Genomic DNA, 17,837 nt, shown 5'->3' with positions numbered 1-17,837 from the left:
TGAACCACCAGATGTGGGTGCTTGGAACCTTTTGCAAAAGCAGTGTTCTCTCAGTAGCTGAGCCGTCTCTTCTCTTCAGCCCCAAGGTCTTCCTCCCCCAACCCACTCCCATCCCCCACCCCCACCCCTACCCCTCCACCCCCTGGAAGACAGGGTTTCTCAGTGTAGCTTTGCACCTGTCCTGGATCTCGCTCTGTAGACCAGGCTGGTCTCGAACTCACAAAGATCCACCTGCCTCTGCCTCCCTGCCTTCTGTTCTTAGGCCATGTAAATCTCCTTTGGTTAGCAACACAAGACACTCCTCACTTTCTCACAGTGATACCAGACTCTCCACCATTAAACTGCTGATTCTTTCTGTTCCACCCACTAATCCCCGTGCCTGTAAGCTCCCGTTACTGTATCTCAGTCGTTAACCTCTTCCCCACTAGGACAGACACTTCAGCACTGACCTCCAAAGCCATGACTCAGGGCGTCTTCCCTACTTGTCAGCCAACCATCTCTCTCCATGAGGTTTTCCCGAAGCCTCTGCTTCCCACAGCTTTCTTCTTTCTACATGGCTTTTGTTAGCACCTCACAGTCCATCTTAATTTTGTTTCCTTTTTTAAGTGTCTTCACAAAAACCCTACGGTGTGGTCTTCTTGATTTAGGATAATTGCAGTGGCATAATGGTGTCTCAACAAATGTTTCTCAATTGGAAGGATTTTAAAACTTGCCTTTAAAAAAGGCTTCATTTCCAGTTGCTGATGAATTCCATGCTACATGAAAAAAAAATACAAGAATGAGAGAGAAATAATGTTCAATTAGTTCCGCTGACAAGTATTAGTTGAAGTGCTCAGTGGATGCCTCCCAGGGTAAACAAATAATGAAAGAAAAGTTGTCCAGCACTCAGGAGGCAGAGCCAGACAGATATCTGTGAGTTTGAGGCCAGCCTGGTCTACTGAGCGAGATCCAGGAAAGGCACAAAACTACACGGAGAAACCCTATCTTGCAAAAACCAAAAAATAAAAAGAAAAGTTGTGCTTTTTCTTTTTGCAATAAAAGGGTTTTGAGGCATTCATACTTTGACAACAAAGGAGGACATCCTGAACCTGTGGAGTAAATAAGCCTGGGTTATGATTTATGGGAAAAGAGAGGGAGTAATAACTACAGGCGTCAGGGTCACTGGACTCTGGGCCTCAGGAAATGTGAGTGAAGAGAGGCATCCACTCCAGTCGGCTTCTTAGGAAGAGCTAATGAAGACTGACTGAACGTGAGAGAAATCAAAGCCAGAACCAGACTCTGGAGAAGATGGCCAGCTAGTGTACACCAGCGACATTTGCACTCAGTGACAAGTGTGGTACAAGACCAGTTAGGAAGTTACTCGGGAACAGGGGAGGGAGTCTATTTTGTTGTTGTTGTGTTTTGAAATAGGGTCTCATTCTGTAGGTTGAACTCACAGCAATTCTCTCACCTCAGCACCTGAGTACTGGGATTACAGGTATGAACCACCATGCCTTGCTGACAATGTCATCTTAAAGGGAGAACATTTCATCTGATCTGTATGTGTTTGTTACCTTTAGAAGAGAACCGTTAGGCCTGGAAGAGCAGGCCTATAATCCTAGCTACCTGGGACCTGAGGTAGGAAGGTCAAAGGTTGAAGCCCTTGGCCAGTGGGATGGCTCAGTGGGTAAAGGCTCTTGCCGCCCAGCCTGGCTACCTAGGCAGAGTTCCCAGAAGCCACAAGGTAGGAGAAAACTGACTGATTCCCACAAGCTACACTCACACACACACACACACACACACACACACACACACACAGAATCTATCAAGCAACCAATGTAATATGTAATTAAAAAAATTTAAATTCAAGTCCAGCCTGGGGTACAGGGTTAATTCAAGCCCAGTCTGGGTAATTTAGCAAGAACTGTCTAAAATAACAGGGGGTGGAGCTGGGTATGCAGGTTAGTGGTGGGAGCTTGTGTGGCATGCATGAGGCCCTGCGTCCAATCATCAATACTGTACAGAAGGGACGGAGGGAAAGGGAAAAGAAAAGCAGCCACCTCCCGATTCAGCTGTCTCTTTCCCTAGGAACTAAAACTCCTAAGCTGTATCCTATTCAAAACTTACAAGGACTCAACAGAGGACGTTTTGGAGAGAGCTTAAATTATACATCTATAATTTTAAAAAATATCTAGAACCTATCAAATGATACTATAAAGTTTATGAATACATAAACACAGAGTAAAACTATGTAAAGACACACTAGGTACTGGTACACCACATTCATGTTACCTCCGAAGTCAGATAGAGGAGGAGACAGACATCTGGGAAGAAGAAAGAGGAACTCAACTTTATTTCTAAGGCTTCTTCTTTTACTTAAAGTTATCTGGCCAAGCATGGTCACGCACACCTGTAATCCCAGCACCTCCCTGCTGTCAGAGCTGCCCAAAGAGGCATCTCTTCTCAGGTAGAAGCCTCTAATGTTCCCTTCGATTTTGTGAGTCAACTATGAAACCCCAAAGCCTTTGTTGGGCTCTTTGGGAAAAAAACAAACAAACAAAAACAAAATAATAGCAAGGGAAACTGTGATACTCTCCCAAATACCTTCTAAGTTATCAAATGCTAGAAAAGTTAAGGGCCAGATGAGGAGCTTGTAGCTATTCCGTTACAGGCTTAAAACGGGTGTAGCCGAGAGAAGAGTCAACGGTTCCATTGGGAACACTGGCTCTTGGGTTCTGACACCTATAACTGAAGTTCATCAAGGCAGGACTGTCTTCTATTCCTCTTAGCGCCTATCTAGTCTTTCATGCCCCTCCCCCCTCTGCTATCCCAGCACATAGAATGCCTAGTTCTTTACACAGAGTAAACGTTCTTCAATGTTCTAATCAATGATAGGGTCACAATGGGCCTATTAATAGCATCATCAAGACTTGAACAGTAGAAGGCCTCTAGTTGGTCCAAGTAGGTAAGCCACAGCCTCTTGAAGCAGGCTTGCAGCTTCCCAGTGGACGCTTTTATTCACATTTGCCTATATTCTGTGAAAAATAGAAGGAATACAAACAAATCACCCAAATTTTCAAAATGTTTGCCAAAAGGCAAAGTGATGCCACCGGTGAGTCCGACTCAGACCGCGAATTCAAGGATGGCGCCATGGTGAAAAGAAAGTCCCGTGGCAGTTATGAGGACCCAGCGAACACCAAACTCGAAATGCCACTATCAGTAAAAGCAGTCATCAATAAGATTGAGCAGGCGCAGCTCCTTCGGGCCAAAGAGGTAAGCAGTCGATTGGTTTACAGACCACATCTTGTATGACTGGGTGAAAAGAAAACACTTTACACTCAAGAGCGTTGACTAGAGTTTAGTTAACTTTGACTACAAATGACACTCTTACCCACCTGACTATGGAGAGTAAGCTCCAGTTCTGTATCAGTCTGTTCACACTAGAATTAAGCAAGACAGCTAAGAAATTAATCAATCAATATGGCTTCACATCTGTAATTCCAGCACTCAGGAGGAGGATGAAGGCAGGAGAAGCTTGAGTTCAAACACGAGGCCAGGTTGAGCTGAAGAGTAACAAGACCTGTCCAAAAAAGACAAAAAACAAAAAACAAAAAACCCAAAAAAACCTAAAAGGTGGGTTTTCTGGAGATGGTTCAGCTGGTTAGGGCTTTTTCTGCCAAGCCTCTCTGCCTGAAGTTGGTCCCCAGAAGCTACACAAGAGAAGAGAATCAACTCTCCAACCACGCTCTGGCCTCCACATGTATGTAGTGGCACCTGCACTCCCTGCGAGTGAATCCATAAATGTAATCTAGAAACTAAACCAAAGCCGAGGCCCCAGTTCAGCGATAGAGCTGTTGGCCAGCGTGAGTCAGCCTCTAGGCTCAACTCCAGCACTGCTAAAGAGGAGAGAGAGGAAATGTTGGTGATATTGGTACTTTCTAGCTTTCCAGACAGTTTCCTGTTCCAGCTTCTCACAACTGGAACACCAGTGTTTACTCTTAACAGCTTCATTGGTCGTCTCAGTTACTTTTCTACTGCTGGGATAAAACACCATGATCGAGGCAATGCATAAAAAGTATTCAGTGTGAGGCTCACGGCTTCAGGGGGTTGGAGTCCGTGATGGCGGATCAAAGGCACCGTGGCAGAAACAGCTGAAAGCTTGTCTCTTGATCAGCAGGTTGGAGGCAGAGAGAGCTAACTGGGAATGGTGTGGGCTTTTGAAACCTCGAAGCTCACAAAAAGTACTCAAATATATAAGCCTATGGGCTATTCTCATTCAAACCTCTACATTCCGCTCCTTGGCCCCCACAGGCTTGTGGTCATATCATACTACAAAATTCATGTAGTCCAACTTCAAAGGTCCCCATAGTCTTTTACAGTCTTAACACTGTTTAAAAGTCCAAAGGTCAAAGTCTCTTAGGAGATTCAAGGCAATCTCTTAACTGTAACGCCCTATAAAACCAAAATAAAAGAGCCAAGTATGAATTTCCAATACACAAGAGCAGGGAACATGCATTACCCTTCTAAAAACGGAATGGGGCAGAGTGGAGAAATACAGGACCAAAGCAAACCTGAAGCCCAGAAGGGCAAACTCCAAATCCCGTAGTTCTGTGTCTCACGTCAGAGGCCTCAGATGGCTCCACCCTTCCAGCTTTGCTGATTGCGACACACGAACACACTAACTCCCCTCTTGAGTGGATGCCACTCCCTATCTGCAGCTCCCCTAGGCAGGTATCCCACAGCTCAAGCATCTCCGCCATCGTGGGGTGGTCTCCAGTGCAACTCAGGCTTCCACTTCCCAGCTTCCCACAGGCATCTCAGGCCTCCTTGAAGGGACTTCCTTTCACATGGCTGGCTTCAGTGGCTCTCCTTGACTGTGGCAGAAGATTCCATGAACCCTTTACACAAGTATCCTTCATGACTCTAAAGTCAGAGAACCATGTGGACGACACTGCCCAATTCCGTTGCTGGCTTGGGATGGAGCCCCCTTGAATCACATTGGCATAAGCTTTTGTTTTGTTTTGTTTTTTCAAAATGTTATGCCCAGATCATGGGGACCCCCAAAGACCACCACAGAGACCGAATCCCATATGTAAAAAGCAAAGAGCCTTTATTTCAAGCTCAGAGCTTGGACTCTGTTGGACGCATCGGTGAGAGCAGAGAGCCCCAGGCCCAGGCAGGGTGGGTTTTTTTTTATCATAGGAGAGGTTGGGTGAGAGGATTTCCAGCGTTCAGGGTCCTGATTGGCTGACATTTGTCTAGGGGTATGGGGAATGTTTAGAATGTCCGGTATTTCCCCTTAGATGAAGGCCCTCCCTGGGTGGGGTCAGCTCATGGCTTCTCCTGGATCCAGGTGTTGCCTGCCAGTCAGACTGTCACAGAAGCTGTGTCTAGGCCTCTAAGCCTGTCATGGCAGTTGTGTGGTCAAGCTGTTTTGGGCCCCTCCACTTGAGAGGGTTTCTCTGTGTAACAGTCCCAGCTGTACTGGAACTCATAGATATCCTCCTGCCTCTGCCTCCCAAGCACTGAGATTAGAGGCACCACAGCCTCCCAACTTGTTGCTTCTACAAATTCCTCAGGTCTTTGAAAGCTCAGCAGCACAGGGTCTTGCCCTGAGGGCATACTTCCCTTTGTTCTGTTTTGGAGCAGGCCTTTCTTTAATTTCCTCATCTCTGAGCACAGGCCTTGGTTCCAACATTAAATTTCTTGGTATTCTTTTTTTGCTCCAAACTGTACATTTCGTATTTCTTCTTGTCCTACTTATTTTTTTCCTTTGTAGACCTGCATAAATGATTACTAATAACTGAATGAAAAAAAGATATAAAAGGAGAACAGGACTGCCCCTAAGGGACTGAGGTTTTTATTATAGATACAGGCAAATGCAGAGACATCTGGGAGAGTCCAGACTGAACATGGCCAGACTGAGCTGGGCCATGTGAGGAGAGAGGAAGAGGGAGAGCAAGAGAGGAGCCACCAACCAAGGGGGGCAGCATGGACCAAGAGACCAAAAAGACAAAAGGGCCAAAGAGCTACATTATATAGGAAAGAGCAGCTGGGGGAAGGGCAGGCAAGCCCCTGGACTGGAGAGGTCGGGGTAAGGTGGGACATGCCAGCCAGGAGGGGCCTGAACAGGTAGGGATCCTGGTGGCCAGTCACTTTGATGTGTTAAGAGGCATCTCAGCTGTTTGTCCTGGGTCTGAATATTAGCCTGTTTTCAAATCTCCTCCCCCGAAGAAATTAGTCCATTACTTTTAAATTTAGCCTGAGGCAGATTCTTGGGAGAAGGGCAGAAGGCAGCCACATTCTTTGCCAAAATATCACAAGAATGGCCTCTAGCCCAGTTACTAATCTTGTTCCGATCTGAAACCTCTTGAGTTGGGCCTCCAGAGTCCACATTACTCTCAGCACCGCGGTCTTCCAAGCTCCTGCTAGGCTAGCCCATGAAGCCCAGCTAGAGTATTCAAATGCTTTCCTAATCTGAAGTCCCAAAGTCTTGCACATTCCTCCAGACGCCAGCATGGTCAGTCCTGTCGCAGCAACACCCACTCCGGGTACCAACTTCTTCTTAGTTGCTTTCCTAATGCTGTGATAAACCACCATGTCCAAGGCAATTTATTTAAAAAAAAAAAAAAAAAGGTGTGAAGCCAGGTGTGTGGTGCATACCCCTCATCCCAGCACTCAGGAGGTAGAGGCTAGCAGATCTCTGAGAGTTTGAGACTAGCCTGGTCTAAAACACCCTATCCCAGCCGGGCGGTGGTGGCACACACCTTTAATCCCAGCACTCAGGAGGCAGAGCCAGGCAGATGTCTGTGAGTTCCAGGCCAGCCTGGTCTACAGAGCGAGATCCAGGACTGCTGTGGGATGTCCTGTATGCTGTGAATATGTGTTGCTATGACTGATTGATAGAATAAAATGCTGATTGGTCAGTAGCCAGGCAGGAAGGATAGTGTAGGTGGGACAAGCAGGGAGGAGAATGCTGGGTAGAAGAAGGCTGAATGAGGAGACGCTGCCAGCCTCCATCGTGAGAAGCAGATGTTAAGATACCGGTAAGCCACAAGCCATGTGGCACCTTATAGATTAATAGAAATGGGTTAATTTAAGATATAAGAACTAGATAGCAAGAAGCCTGCCATGGCCATACAGTTTATAAGTAATATAAGTCTCTGTGTGTTTACTTGGGGGACGCTAGTGGGAGAGATTTGTCCCAACTGCTGGCAGGACGGGACATAGGAAAACTTCAGCTACACAGGACAGGCACCAAAACTACACAGAGAAACCCTGTCTCGCAAAAAACAAACAAATAAAATACCCTGTCTCAAAAAACAAATAAATAAAATAATCTCTCTCTCTCTCTCTCTCTCTCTCTCTCTCTCTCTCTCTCTCTCTCTCTCTCTCTCTTTCTCTCTCTCTCTCTCTCACACACACACACACACACACACAAGAACCCCACACACTCCCAAAATAATCCACAAAAGTACAAATTTTGAAACTAAACTATACAAGCAAAAACCAGTAAGACAAAAAAAAAAAAAAGCCCTCAAAAATCTATATGAGATTCAAAGTCTACAAAATACCATTGAGTTAATTTCGTGTTGGCCATCTACTCTGTGAACTCTACTTCAAAGTGGGCTAAATATACTTAGTGATACCCCATTGGAAAAGACTAATTTTTCTTTTGCAAGCAGGTACCAATTGCAGATAGCTTCTCGGTTAGGGTTGGGAGGCCATGTCCACTTCCCCTTTTTCAATGTTGGGACCCATTGGGCTTGAACCTGTGCAGGCCCTGTGAATGCTGCCACAGCCTCTGGGAGTTCATCTGGAAGACTGTTTCCTTCGAGTCATCCATTACCTCTGGCTCTTACAATCTTTCTGCCTCCTCTTCCAAATACCCTGATCCCTGAAGGGAGGGTTTGATGAAGACCTCCCATCGAGGACTGAGTGGTCCACCCTCATTCTCTCAATGTGTGATCAAGATGTTTTGCCCCCTGCCCCATAGTTCCTTTAGCAGAAGAATAGTATTTGGGTTCCCCTGAGCCCATGGCCTATCAGCCTCAGGTTCTTGACCTTCCCAGCAGTGTCAGGCATGGATTACATATCACACAGTGGAATGCATTTCAATTAGAAAAAAAGCCTCCATAAGATTGGGCTTCAGGAGGCCTTGGCGGTTCGTGTTCCTGGAGTTGTATCCATGCCAGTGGATGTCCACATGCTCCAGAAGAGAATTTGATTTGCTGCTGCTGTTGTTGCTGTTATAGCAGTGGTGGCCACCACTGATACTGTTTCTGGGTTTACCATTTCATAATTGCTTACTATAGCTAGCACAGTGGAGACCCTGGCAGCAAAAGTAGCTACCACAGTTAGTTAATCTTTCTTTCTATTGGGCATGATAAAGTTAATTCAATGGTTATATACATCTTGATTGGCTTTGAAAATTATAAATTTATTTAAACTCAAGTTCCATTTGCTTTTGGTATACCATCTTACAAGGACTCCAATTTGCAGTAAGGCTCATTAAGGAAGGGAATGGCTCAGTCACCTTTAACCTACTGGCTATGGGTGGGATAGGACCTCTGTTGGTCTTTTCTGTGTCGAACACAGATTGTGAGCCCAGTGCCACTTTGAGATCTTTGGCAGCAGTTAACTCTGCAACTCACACACGATTGAGCCTGTATGATAATGAGTATTCAGAGACAGGTAATGCCTGAGGGGCGCTCACCAACCTAAGACAGAGCACCTGTGTGGCCTGGGCAGGCATCTAAATGATGGGTAAGGTGACCTGCTGACTTCCCACACAACCTAAGTCAGAAGCTCATTTTTTAGTAAAAGGGGGACCTGTAGGGTCCTGGGCCCCGATTTGGGTAACTGTTGCCTTGCTTGCTGACCTTGACCTTGATATCCTCCCTATGCTAATTTCCTGCCGGGTTCCACCCTCCTGAATGCTTAAGGGAAGTTCCTTGTCTGTGTATCCTGCATAATGGGCATTAACAGCTTAGATGCAAGATTGTAAAACACTGGTAGCAAACTTCTGCCCTCCGGGGTTCTCCCATTGTGCTGTAAGCCTGTATTTAAGACCTCTTCCCTCCTTCAATAAATGGCATTCAGCATTAAAAAAAAAAAAAAAAAAAGGATTGGGCTTCAGGGGCTGGGCGGTGGTGGCGCACGCCTTTAATCCCAGCACTTGGGAGGCAGAGGCAGGTGGATCTCTGTGAGTTCAAGGCCAGCCCGGTCTACAGAGCGAGTTCCAGGATAAGCTTCAAAGCTACACAGGGAAACTCTGTCTTAAAAAAAAAAAAAAAAAAAAAAAAAAAAAAAAAAAAAAAAAAAAAAAAAAAAACCAAAAAACAAACAAACAAAAAGATTGGATTGTAGGCAAGCCTGTAGAGCATTTTCTTAATTAGTGAGTGATGGGGGAGGGCCCAGCCCATTGTGGGTGGTGCTACCCCTGGGCAGGTGTGTTCTATAAGAAAGCAGACTGAGCAAGCCATGGGGAGCAAGCCAGTAAGCAGCACCCCTCCATGTTCTCTGTATCGGTTCCTGCTCTGTTTGAGTTCCTGTCCTGACTTCCTTCAGTGATGAACAGTGATGTAGAAGTGTAAACCAAATAAACCCTTTCCTCCCAAACTTGCTTTTTGCTCACAGTGTTTCATCACAGCACTAGAAACCCTAAGGCACTGTTAGGGTTTCTATTGCTGTGATGAAACATCATGACTGTGGTGGTTTGAATAAAAATGGCCCCCAAAGGTTCATATATTTACATATTGAACGCGTAGCACTATGTGAAAGGATTAGGAGGTGTGGCCTTGTTGGAGGAAATGTGTCATGGGGTTGTGCTTTGAGGTCCAAGCCAGGCCCAGAGGCTCTCTGTTCCTGCTGCTTGTGGATTGGGATAGAATTCTCAGCTCCTTCTCCAGTACAGTGTCTGTCTGCATGCTGCCATGCTTCCCACTAAACCTCTGAAACTGTAAGCTAGTCCCAATTAAATGCCTTCCTTGATATGAGTTGCTGTGGTTATGGTGTCTCTTCACAGCAATAGAACATTGACTAAGACAATGATCAAGTTGGGGAGGAAAGGGTTTATTTGGCATTTATGTCCATATCACAGTACATCATTGCAGGAAGTCAGGACAGACTCTCAAAGAGGGCAGGTGTAGGTGGTTGCTTTTACCTTTTGGGGGACTCGCCAACCAACTCCCAGATAGATACACAGAATCTTACTATTTTCTTATGAATGCCTGGCCTTAGCTTGGCATGTTTCTAGTCAGCTTTCTCCCCACCCCCACCCCCACCCCCGTTGGTTTAGTTTATCTATCATCTATCTATCTATCTATCTATCTATCTATCTATCTATCTATCTATCTATCTATCTATCTACTTATTTATTTTATTGAGTATACTGTTGAAGAGGGCATGGGTTGTAGGGGAAGAGATCTCTTCCTAAGTTTCTTCTTTTGTATGTGTAATTCGTGACTTGGGGAAGGAGGGCAGTTACAGTCAATCCAGACCGGCTGGTGTGTAGTCCCAGAGGCAGGTGGATCCAACCTTGAAGTAAGTCAGTTGGAAGCCAGCCTGTTCTTTGCAAGTTACGTTTCCAGGACAGGGCTTCTATATTGTCCTGGAAGATATCTTTGGTGAGGGTATTGCATGACTGCAGGATGGTCCCTGACAGACCTGCACACTCCTTCTGTGAGCCTTCAGTGATCATGACACTCTGAGTAGACCAACCTAGTCAGCTTTTCTTAACTTAACTTATCCCATCTACCTTTCGTCTCTGGGCTTTTTCCTTTCTCTTCCATAATCTTACTTTCATTCTTACTCCATGGCTGGCTGGCCCCTTCTTTTCTGGATCCTTGATCTCTCTTGCTTCTTCATTGATCCCCTCCTCCCACATTTCTCCTATTTATTCTCTTTGCCTGCCAGCCCCACCTATCCTTCTCCTGCCTTGCTACTGGCCGTTCAGCTCTTTATTAGACCAATCAGTGGTTTTAGAACATCTTTGCATCATTAAACAAATACAACACATCTTAAAATAATATTCCACAACAGGCAGGAACTTGGAGGCACGAGCTGACTCAGAGGCCATGGAGGATGCAGCTCGCTGGCTTTCTCCTCATGGCTTATTCAGCCTGCTTTTTTTTTTTTTTTTTTTTTTTTTTTGGTTTTTCGAGACAGGGTTTCTCTGTGTAGCTTTGTTCCTCTCCTGGAACTCACTTGGTAGCCCAGGCTGGCCTCGAACTCACAGAGATCCACCTGCCTCTGCCTCCCGAGTGCTGGGATTAAAGGCGTGTGCCACCACCGCCTGGCTCAGCCTGCTTTCTTATAGAACCCAGGACCACCAGCCCAGGGACGGCCCCACCAACAATGGACTGAGCCCTTCCCCGTCAATCACTAATTAAGATAATGCTCTACCTGCTTGTCTTCTCACAGCCAGATCTTCTGGAGGCTTTTATTCAATTGAGGTTCCCTCCTCTCAGATGACTATAGGTTGTGTGGAGTTGACATAAAATTAGCTAACACGTTGTTCATCTCATAGGATGCTTTTTTTTTATCATTTTATTTTATTTTTTCTATTATCGGCTTGATACAGTACAAATTCTTATCCTAATTGTGAAATGTTTTATCGAGGCTTGCCCAGTGATTGAGTAAAACCAAAATTTATTATAAGCCACAGTCATCCTAGGGTCCCCCCTGCTATGTAGCCTCCCTGGTTCTGTGGGTTGCAGTCTGATTGTTCTTTGCTTTATATCTAGAATCCACTTATGAGTGAGTACATACCATGTTTGTCCTTCTGGGTCTGGGTTACCTCACTCAGGATGGTATTTTCTAGTTCCATCCATTTACCTGCAAATTTCATGATGTCATTGTTTTTCTCTGCTGAGTAGTACTCCATTGTGTATATGTACCACATTTTCTTTTTCTTTTCTTTTTTTTTTTTTTTTGGTTTTTCAAGACAGGGTTTCTCTGAGTAGCTTTGTGCCTTTCCTGGAGCTCACTTGGTAGCCCAGGCTGGCCTCGAACTCACAGAGATCCACCTGGCTCTGCCTCCCGAGTGCTGGGATTAAAGGCGTGCGCCACCACCGCCCAGCAATACATTTTCTTAATCCATTCTTCAGTTGACAGGCATCTAGGTTGTTTCCAGGTTCTGGCTATTACAAATAGTGCTGCTATGAACATAGATGAGCATGTATCTTTGTGGTATGATTGCGCATTCCTTGGGTATATGCCCAAGAGTAGTATGGCTGTGTCTTGAGGTAGATCGATTCCCAATTTTCTGAGAAAGCACCATGTAGCAGGAATCTTAAAAGTTCTTATTAATAAAATCAAATCCGGGGCCAGTTATTGGGGTGAAATGCTGGATGGTCAGAGAGACAGAACAAGCCACAGCTAACCTCACCTGGCCAACTTCTCAGCTGATCTTGTTTCCTCAGACTGGAAGCCTCTGTGTCCTCATATCTGAATGGCTTTCAGCTGAACTGTGCTGCTAGAAGCCTGAAAGCTTAACCAGCCAAATGCTTCTAGTTTCTGGTCCTAATGCCTTATATGTCTTTCTGCTTTCTACCATCACTCCCTGGGATTAAAGACTCGCTTTCTGGAATTAAAGGCATGTGTCACCATGCTTAGCTGTATCCTTGAACAGATGGATTTCTGCCTCTGGAATGCTAGTGTGCTACCACTGCCTAACTTATGTTTAATATTGTGGCTATTCTGTCTCTGACCCCAGATTTTTACTGTAGGGCTACTCTACCTTCTAGATTAGGTTTGTTTCTAGTTTTTTTGGGTTTTCTTTTAAGGAGTTTTATTATTTTTTTTTTTTTCAGACAGGGTCTCTCTACACAGCTCTGACTGTCCTGGAACTCACTCTGTAGACCATGCTGGCCTCAAACTCACAGAGATCTGCCTGCCTCTGCCTCCCCAGTGCTGGGATTAAAGACGTGTGCCAACACATCTACCTTAATCTGTCAGTTCTTTTCCACCAAAGCCAATTCTCTCTCATCTTCAGCTGATAATTCTCTTGGACTATTTAAGTCCTTGTCACCGTCTAAGGTGGGCAAGATACTGCCATGCTTCATCGTCCTGATGGAATGGATTTTTAACCCTCTGGAACCACAAGCCCAAATAAGCACACTCTTCTATCAGTTTCTTTGTTCCTGGTGTTTCATCACAGCAACAGAAAAGCCCATACACTGGTATGTAGAAGAGCGGCTGGGTTTTGTATTTTGTATACTGGTTGTGTATTCTGCAACTTGGCTGAAAGTGTTTGTCAGATCCAGCGGACACTGGTCCGGCAGAGTCTGTAGAGTCCTTTGGTACCACGTCATCTAGGGACAGGAGGAATTCTTCTCCCATTTGTATCCTGTCTTTGTTGCTTTTCCATGGCTGTGAGGAGACACCCAGACCAAACAGCTGATGGAAGAAATCATTTCACTGGGGTCTTGCTTGCAGTTTCAGAACTGAATCCATGATCACCAAGGTGGGGTGTTGCTGGAGAACGTCTCTGCAGGTTCCCCAAGCCCCACAGTCCCACAATCCACTTATAAAAATAATCACTCAGACGCTTATATTACTTACAAACTGTATGGCCGTGGCAGGCTTCTTGCTAACTGTTCTTATATCTTAAATTAACCCATTTCTATAAATCTATACCTTGCCATGTGGCTGGTGGCTTACTGGCGTCTTTACATGCTGCTTGTCCTGGTGGTGGCTGCAGTGTCTCTCCCTCCTTCTTCCTGTTTCCCCAATTCTCCTCTCTCCTTGTCCCGCCAATACTTCCTGTCTAGTCACTGGCCATCAGTGTTTTATTTATATAGAGCGATATCCACAGCAGTGGGGAACCTGGCAATAAGAAAGCAGGCATGGTGCTGGAGCAGCCGCTGAGAACGTACATGCTGAGGTAGCAATCAGGGCAGCAAGTGAGTGCTGTGGGATGGTCTGTATGTCAAATGTGTTGCTCTGATTGGTCAATAAATAAAACACTGATTGGCCAGTAGCCAGGCAAGAAATATAAGCGGGACTAACAGAGGGGATAATTGAGAAACAGAAAGGTGGAGAGAGACACTGAGCCCAGTCAGGGTGGGATTTTTATCATAGCAGAGGTTGGAGTGGAGGGATTTCCATGGTTCAGGACCCTGATTGGCTGACATTTGTCTAGGGGTGTCTGTAAAATAGTTGTGTGCTAGACTCAGGGACTTCTGGCCACCTTATTTAGTGGTTGGAATGTTAGGTACTTCCTCATCCCTGGGTAGACCCCTGGGTGGTGTCAGCTTATAGCTTTTCCTATATCTGGGTGTTGCCTGCCAGTGAGCCTGTCACAGAACCTGTGTGGTCGAACTGTTTAGGGGCCCCTTATAATCTGACTGTGTATCCTGAGTGTTGACCTCTCTGTTCCAGGGTGTAAACTAGCTTGTCTCCCTCGTGGAAGGGCTTGATTTGTATGGCTCTGTAATGCACCTGCAGTCATAAAGTGACAGCTGTTATGCCCAGATCGTGGGGACCCCCAAAAGACCACCATGGAGACTGAATCCCGCCTGTAAAAGCAAAGAGCCTTTATTTCAGGCTCCAGAGCTTGGTCCCTCTGTCCGTCCAACACATGGGTGAGAGCAGAGAGCCCTGAGCTCAGGTGGGGCAGAGTTTTTATCATAGCAGAGGTTGGGGTGAGAGGATTTTCAGGGTCCAGCACCCTGATTGGCTGACAATTGTCTAGGGGTATCTGTAAAACAGAAATAGGTGTGTGCTAGACTCAAGGGCATCTGGCCACCTTATCTAATGGTTGGAATGTTTGGGATGTCAGGTACTTCCTCATCCCTAGGTGGATCCCTGGTGGTATTAGCTTAAGGCTTTTCCTGGATCTGGGTGTTGCCTGCCAGTAAGCCTGTCACAGAAGCTGTGTCTGGGCCCCTAAGCCTGTCATGGCTGCTGTGTGGTTAAGCTTTTTTGGGGGGCCCCTTCAAACAACCTCCAACCATGTCAAGACTGATATTTGATATTACTTGAAAATTTTTGTGAATTCTAGGTTCTTGTGTGTGTGTGTGTGTGTGTGTGTGTGTGTGGTATGTGGTGTTTCTATGTGTAGAATGTGGTGTGTGTGTGTGTGTGTGTGTGTGTGTGTGTGCGCATATGTGTGGTATATGCACATCTATTTGTACTAGCACACAGTAGCCAGAGGATGACCCATTGGTCCTTCCTCATGACTCTCCTCCTTTGAGAGATCTCTCACCAAATCTGAAGCTTACTATGTCAACTAAGATGGCTGGCCACTGGGTTTCTAGGAACTGCCTATCTCTGCCCCCCACCCCAGTATTGGGGTTATAGGCACACTTAACCATGCTCAACTTGTATGCAGATTTGAACTTAGATTCTCACGCTTACAGCTTACATTTCTTTTACCTACTAAGCCTCCACTGTGCCTTCTCAAAATACCTTATCTTTGTTTTGTTAAGTCAGAATCTCAGGTAGCTCAGGCTGGCCTTGAACTCACTATGCAGCCAGGGATGACCTTAAACTCCTGATCCTCCTACCTCTATTCCCTCTGTGGCCAGCTGCTGGGATTTGGACATGTGTGTCACTACGGCTGGCTTTAAAATGTTTTCAACACTTCTTTGATTCTTTTAAAATTACATTCATGCTAGGTGGTGGCACACACCTTTAATCCCAGCACTCGGGAGGCAGAGCCAGGCGGAAGCTCTGTGAGTTCAAGGCCAGCCTGGTCTATGAAGAGAGTTCCAGGACAGCCAAGAGAAACCATGTCTTGGAAAATAAATAAATAAATAAATAAATAAATAAATAAAAATAAATAAATTCTCTACTAATTATAGCCACACATTAAAATTAATGTGAATGAGTAGCTACGAACAGATCCTGATACAAATTCAGCTTTATCGTAGCAACACTTAATACAACTAGCAACAGCGCCTTATTATTGGGACAATTTAGTTTGCTTTTTCTGTTGCTGTGACAAAGACTGTGACCAAAGCAACTTGGGGAAGAAAGGGTTAATTTGGCTTCAGGGTACAGTGCACGGTCATGGGAAGCCGAGGCAGGAACCTGGAGGCAAGAACAAGGCAGAGGTCACGGAGGAGAGCTGTTCACCGTCTCGCTTTTTACACCTTGCTCAGTTTCCTCTCTTATATGACTCAGGGCTACCTTCCCAGGGGTGGTATCACCCACAGAGGCTGGGCCTGCCCACATCAACCCTTCATCAAGAAAATGCTTCAAAGGCTTGCCTACAGACCAGTCTGATGGGGACATTTTCTCAATTGATGTTCCCTCTTGACTGATGAGCTGGATAGTTTTATGACACCTTGACACAAGCTAGAGTCCTCAGAGTCGGGGAGGGAGCCTCAGCTGAGAAAATGCCTCCATGAGGTCGGGCTGTAAGCAAGCCAGTAAACAGCACCCCTCCATGGCCTCTGGAGCAGCTCCTGCCTCAGGTTCCTGTCTTGTGTGAGTTCCTGCCCTCACTGCTTTTGATGATGAACTGTTCTATAGAACTGTGAGCGAAATAAACCATTTCTTCCCCAAGTCCCTTTTGGTCATGCTGTTCCATGGCTGTAAAAGTAACTCTGACTAAGCCACCAGATGACCCTTCTTGTGTCAAGTTTTACAACAGACTAATCAGCACAGGTGTTGTACGTGTGTGAGTGTGTGTGTGCGCGCGCGCATAGGTGTTCGTGTGCACGCTCATGCATGTGTGTTGAAGGGTTCACAACACGGTCCCATTTACCAGGCGGACACTTCCGCCTAGCCAATTCCGGTCAGGCCGGACACCTCCGCCAAGTTCCGGCCAAGGCATCTCGCGTGACCAGAATCCGTGACATTACATGGCTCCGTAAGCATGCAACGTGACCATGTGATCTACGCACACGCGTGGAGTAGTGACGTGACCTGGCCACGCCCCCAGCCGGTTTTTAAAGCGGAGCACCATATTCCCGGTCCTCTCTTCTTCTCCACGCACGTGTCTCTCCCACAGGCCTGTGCACTCTCTATCCCTGTATTTCTAATAAACTCTTATAAGCGGATTCTGTCGTGTTTCGTGACGTTTCCTTGCAGGGTAAGAACACAACGCAGCTAAATAACATGTGTGTGTTCGAGTGCTCACATCCCACAGCACCGTGTGGAGGTCTGAGGATAGCCCTCAGGAGTCAGTTCCCTCCTGCCATTAGTAGGATCTGGGGATGAAACTCCACTTGTCAGTTTGGCAGCAAGCACCTTTCCCGGTGAAGCCATATCACCAGACCCCTCAGTGCCTTCTTAGAAGATACTAGTAACCCCTCTCTCTGATAATTCTGACAAGTGTGTTTGTACAGTTTTCCACTGTGTGTTTGAGACAGGGTCTTTTGTAGCCCAGGCTAGCCTCAAATGTCCTGTGTAGTCAAGGATGACGTTGAACCTCTGATCTTTCTGCCTCCATCTCCCACGTGCTGGGATTCCAAACACACCGGTTTACTGGTAGGGTGCCTGCAGAGGATGTGCAAGGCCTCAGCTCAATGCCCACTACCATGGCAAGGAAGCAATTTACACTTTGCTTTTGATAGTCTAGCTTTATAAATAACACAGAGGCCATTCGGAGATGTTAAGTCACACCAAATGCTATTTTAACAAAAGTGCCACAGCTGGGTCCCAGGCCAGCTGTGGGAGCCCACAGATTACAACTTGTGATGACTCAAGGTCAGAGAGTCAGAGTTTATGTTGCTCTCCAAGACTGCATAATAGGGTGCAAAGGCATGGTTGCCGGGTGTCTTATACTTTAAGGCCTAATCACAAGATGCGTTGCCATGGGGCGTGGTTTCCAGGTGTTTTGAAGGGTCTATTGCACATTGTGCTTTGATCTTGAAAGGGAAAGGCCTTTTGCCTTTCCCCTTGCT

General features: G+C 46.0%; 2 protein-coding genes across 4 annotated transcripts in view; one reads left to right on the top strand and one right to left on the bottom strand.

Moving 5' to 3' along the window:
* The window catches only part of Larp4 (La ribonucleoprotein 4), a 65,563-nt gene extending 62,737 nt beyond the window's left edge, over nt 1–2,826 (bottom strand). Inside the window, exons 1-2 of one of the 2 annotated variants that reach the window (XM_042265233.2) lie at nt 2,584–2,826; nt 450–755 (exon numbers count right to left, since the gene is read on the bottom strand). In XM_042265233.2, coding sequence (XP_042121167.1) covers nt 450–461 — 12 coding nt within the window. In that variant the 5' untranslated portion in view covers nt 462–755; nt 2,584–2,826. The remainder of the gene's footprint in view (nt 1–449; nt 756–2,583) is intronic. The other variant, XM_076556822.1, reaches the window with a different exon arrangement.
* Nucleotides 2,827–2,913: 87 nt separating this feature from the next.
* Fam186a (family with sequence similarity 186 member A) overlaps nt 2,914–17,837 on the top strand; it is a 58,120-nt gene continuing 43,196 nt past the window's right edge. For both annotated transcript variants that reach the window (XM_076556758.1, XM_076556759.1), the window contains exon 1: nt 2,914–3,252. In XM_076556758.1, the coding sequence (XP_076412873.1) occupies nt 3,061–3,252 (192 nt within the window). In that variant the 5' untranslated portion in view covers nt 2,914–3,060. The remainder of the gene's footprint in view (nt 3,253–17,837) is intronic.

This window comes from Peromyscus maniculatus, chromosome 20 (genome assembly GCF_049852395.1).
Source record: "Peromyscus maniculatus bairdii isolate BWxNUB_F1_BW_parent chromosome 20, HU_Pman_BW_mat_3.1, whole genome shotgun sequence".
Lineage (NCBI taxonomy): Eukaryota > Metazoa > Chordata > Mammalia > Rodentia > Cricetidae > Peromyscus > Peromyscus maniculatus.
Note: the sequence above shows the minus strand (reverse complement) of the source record. Positions and strands in the feature narration are given on the sequence as shown.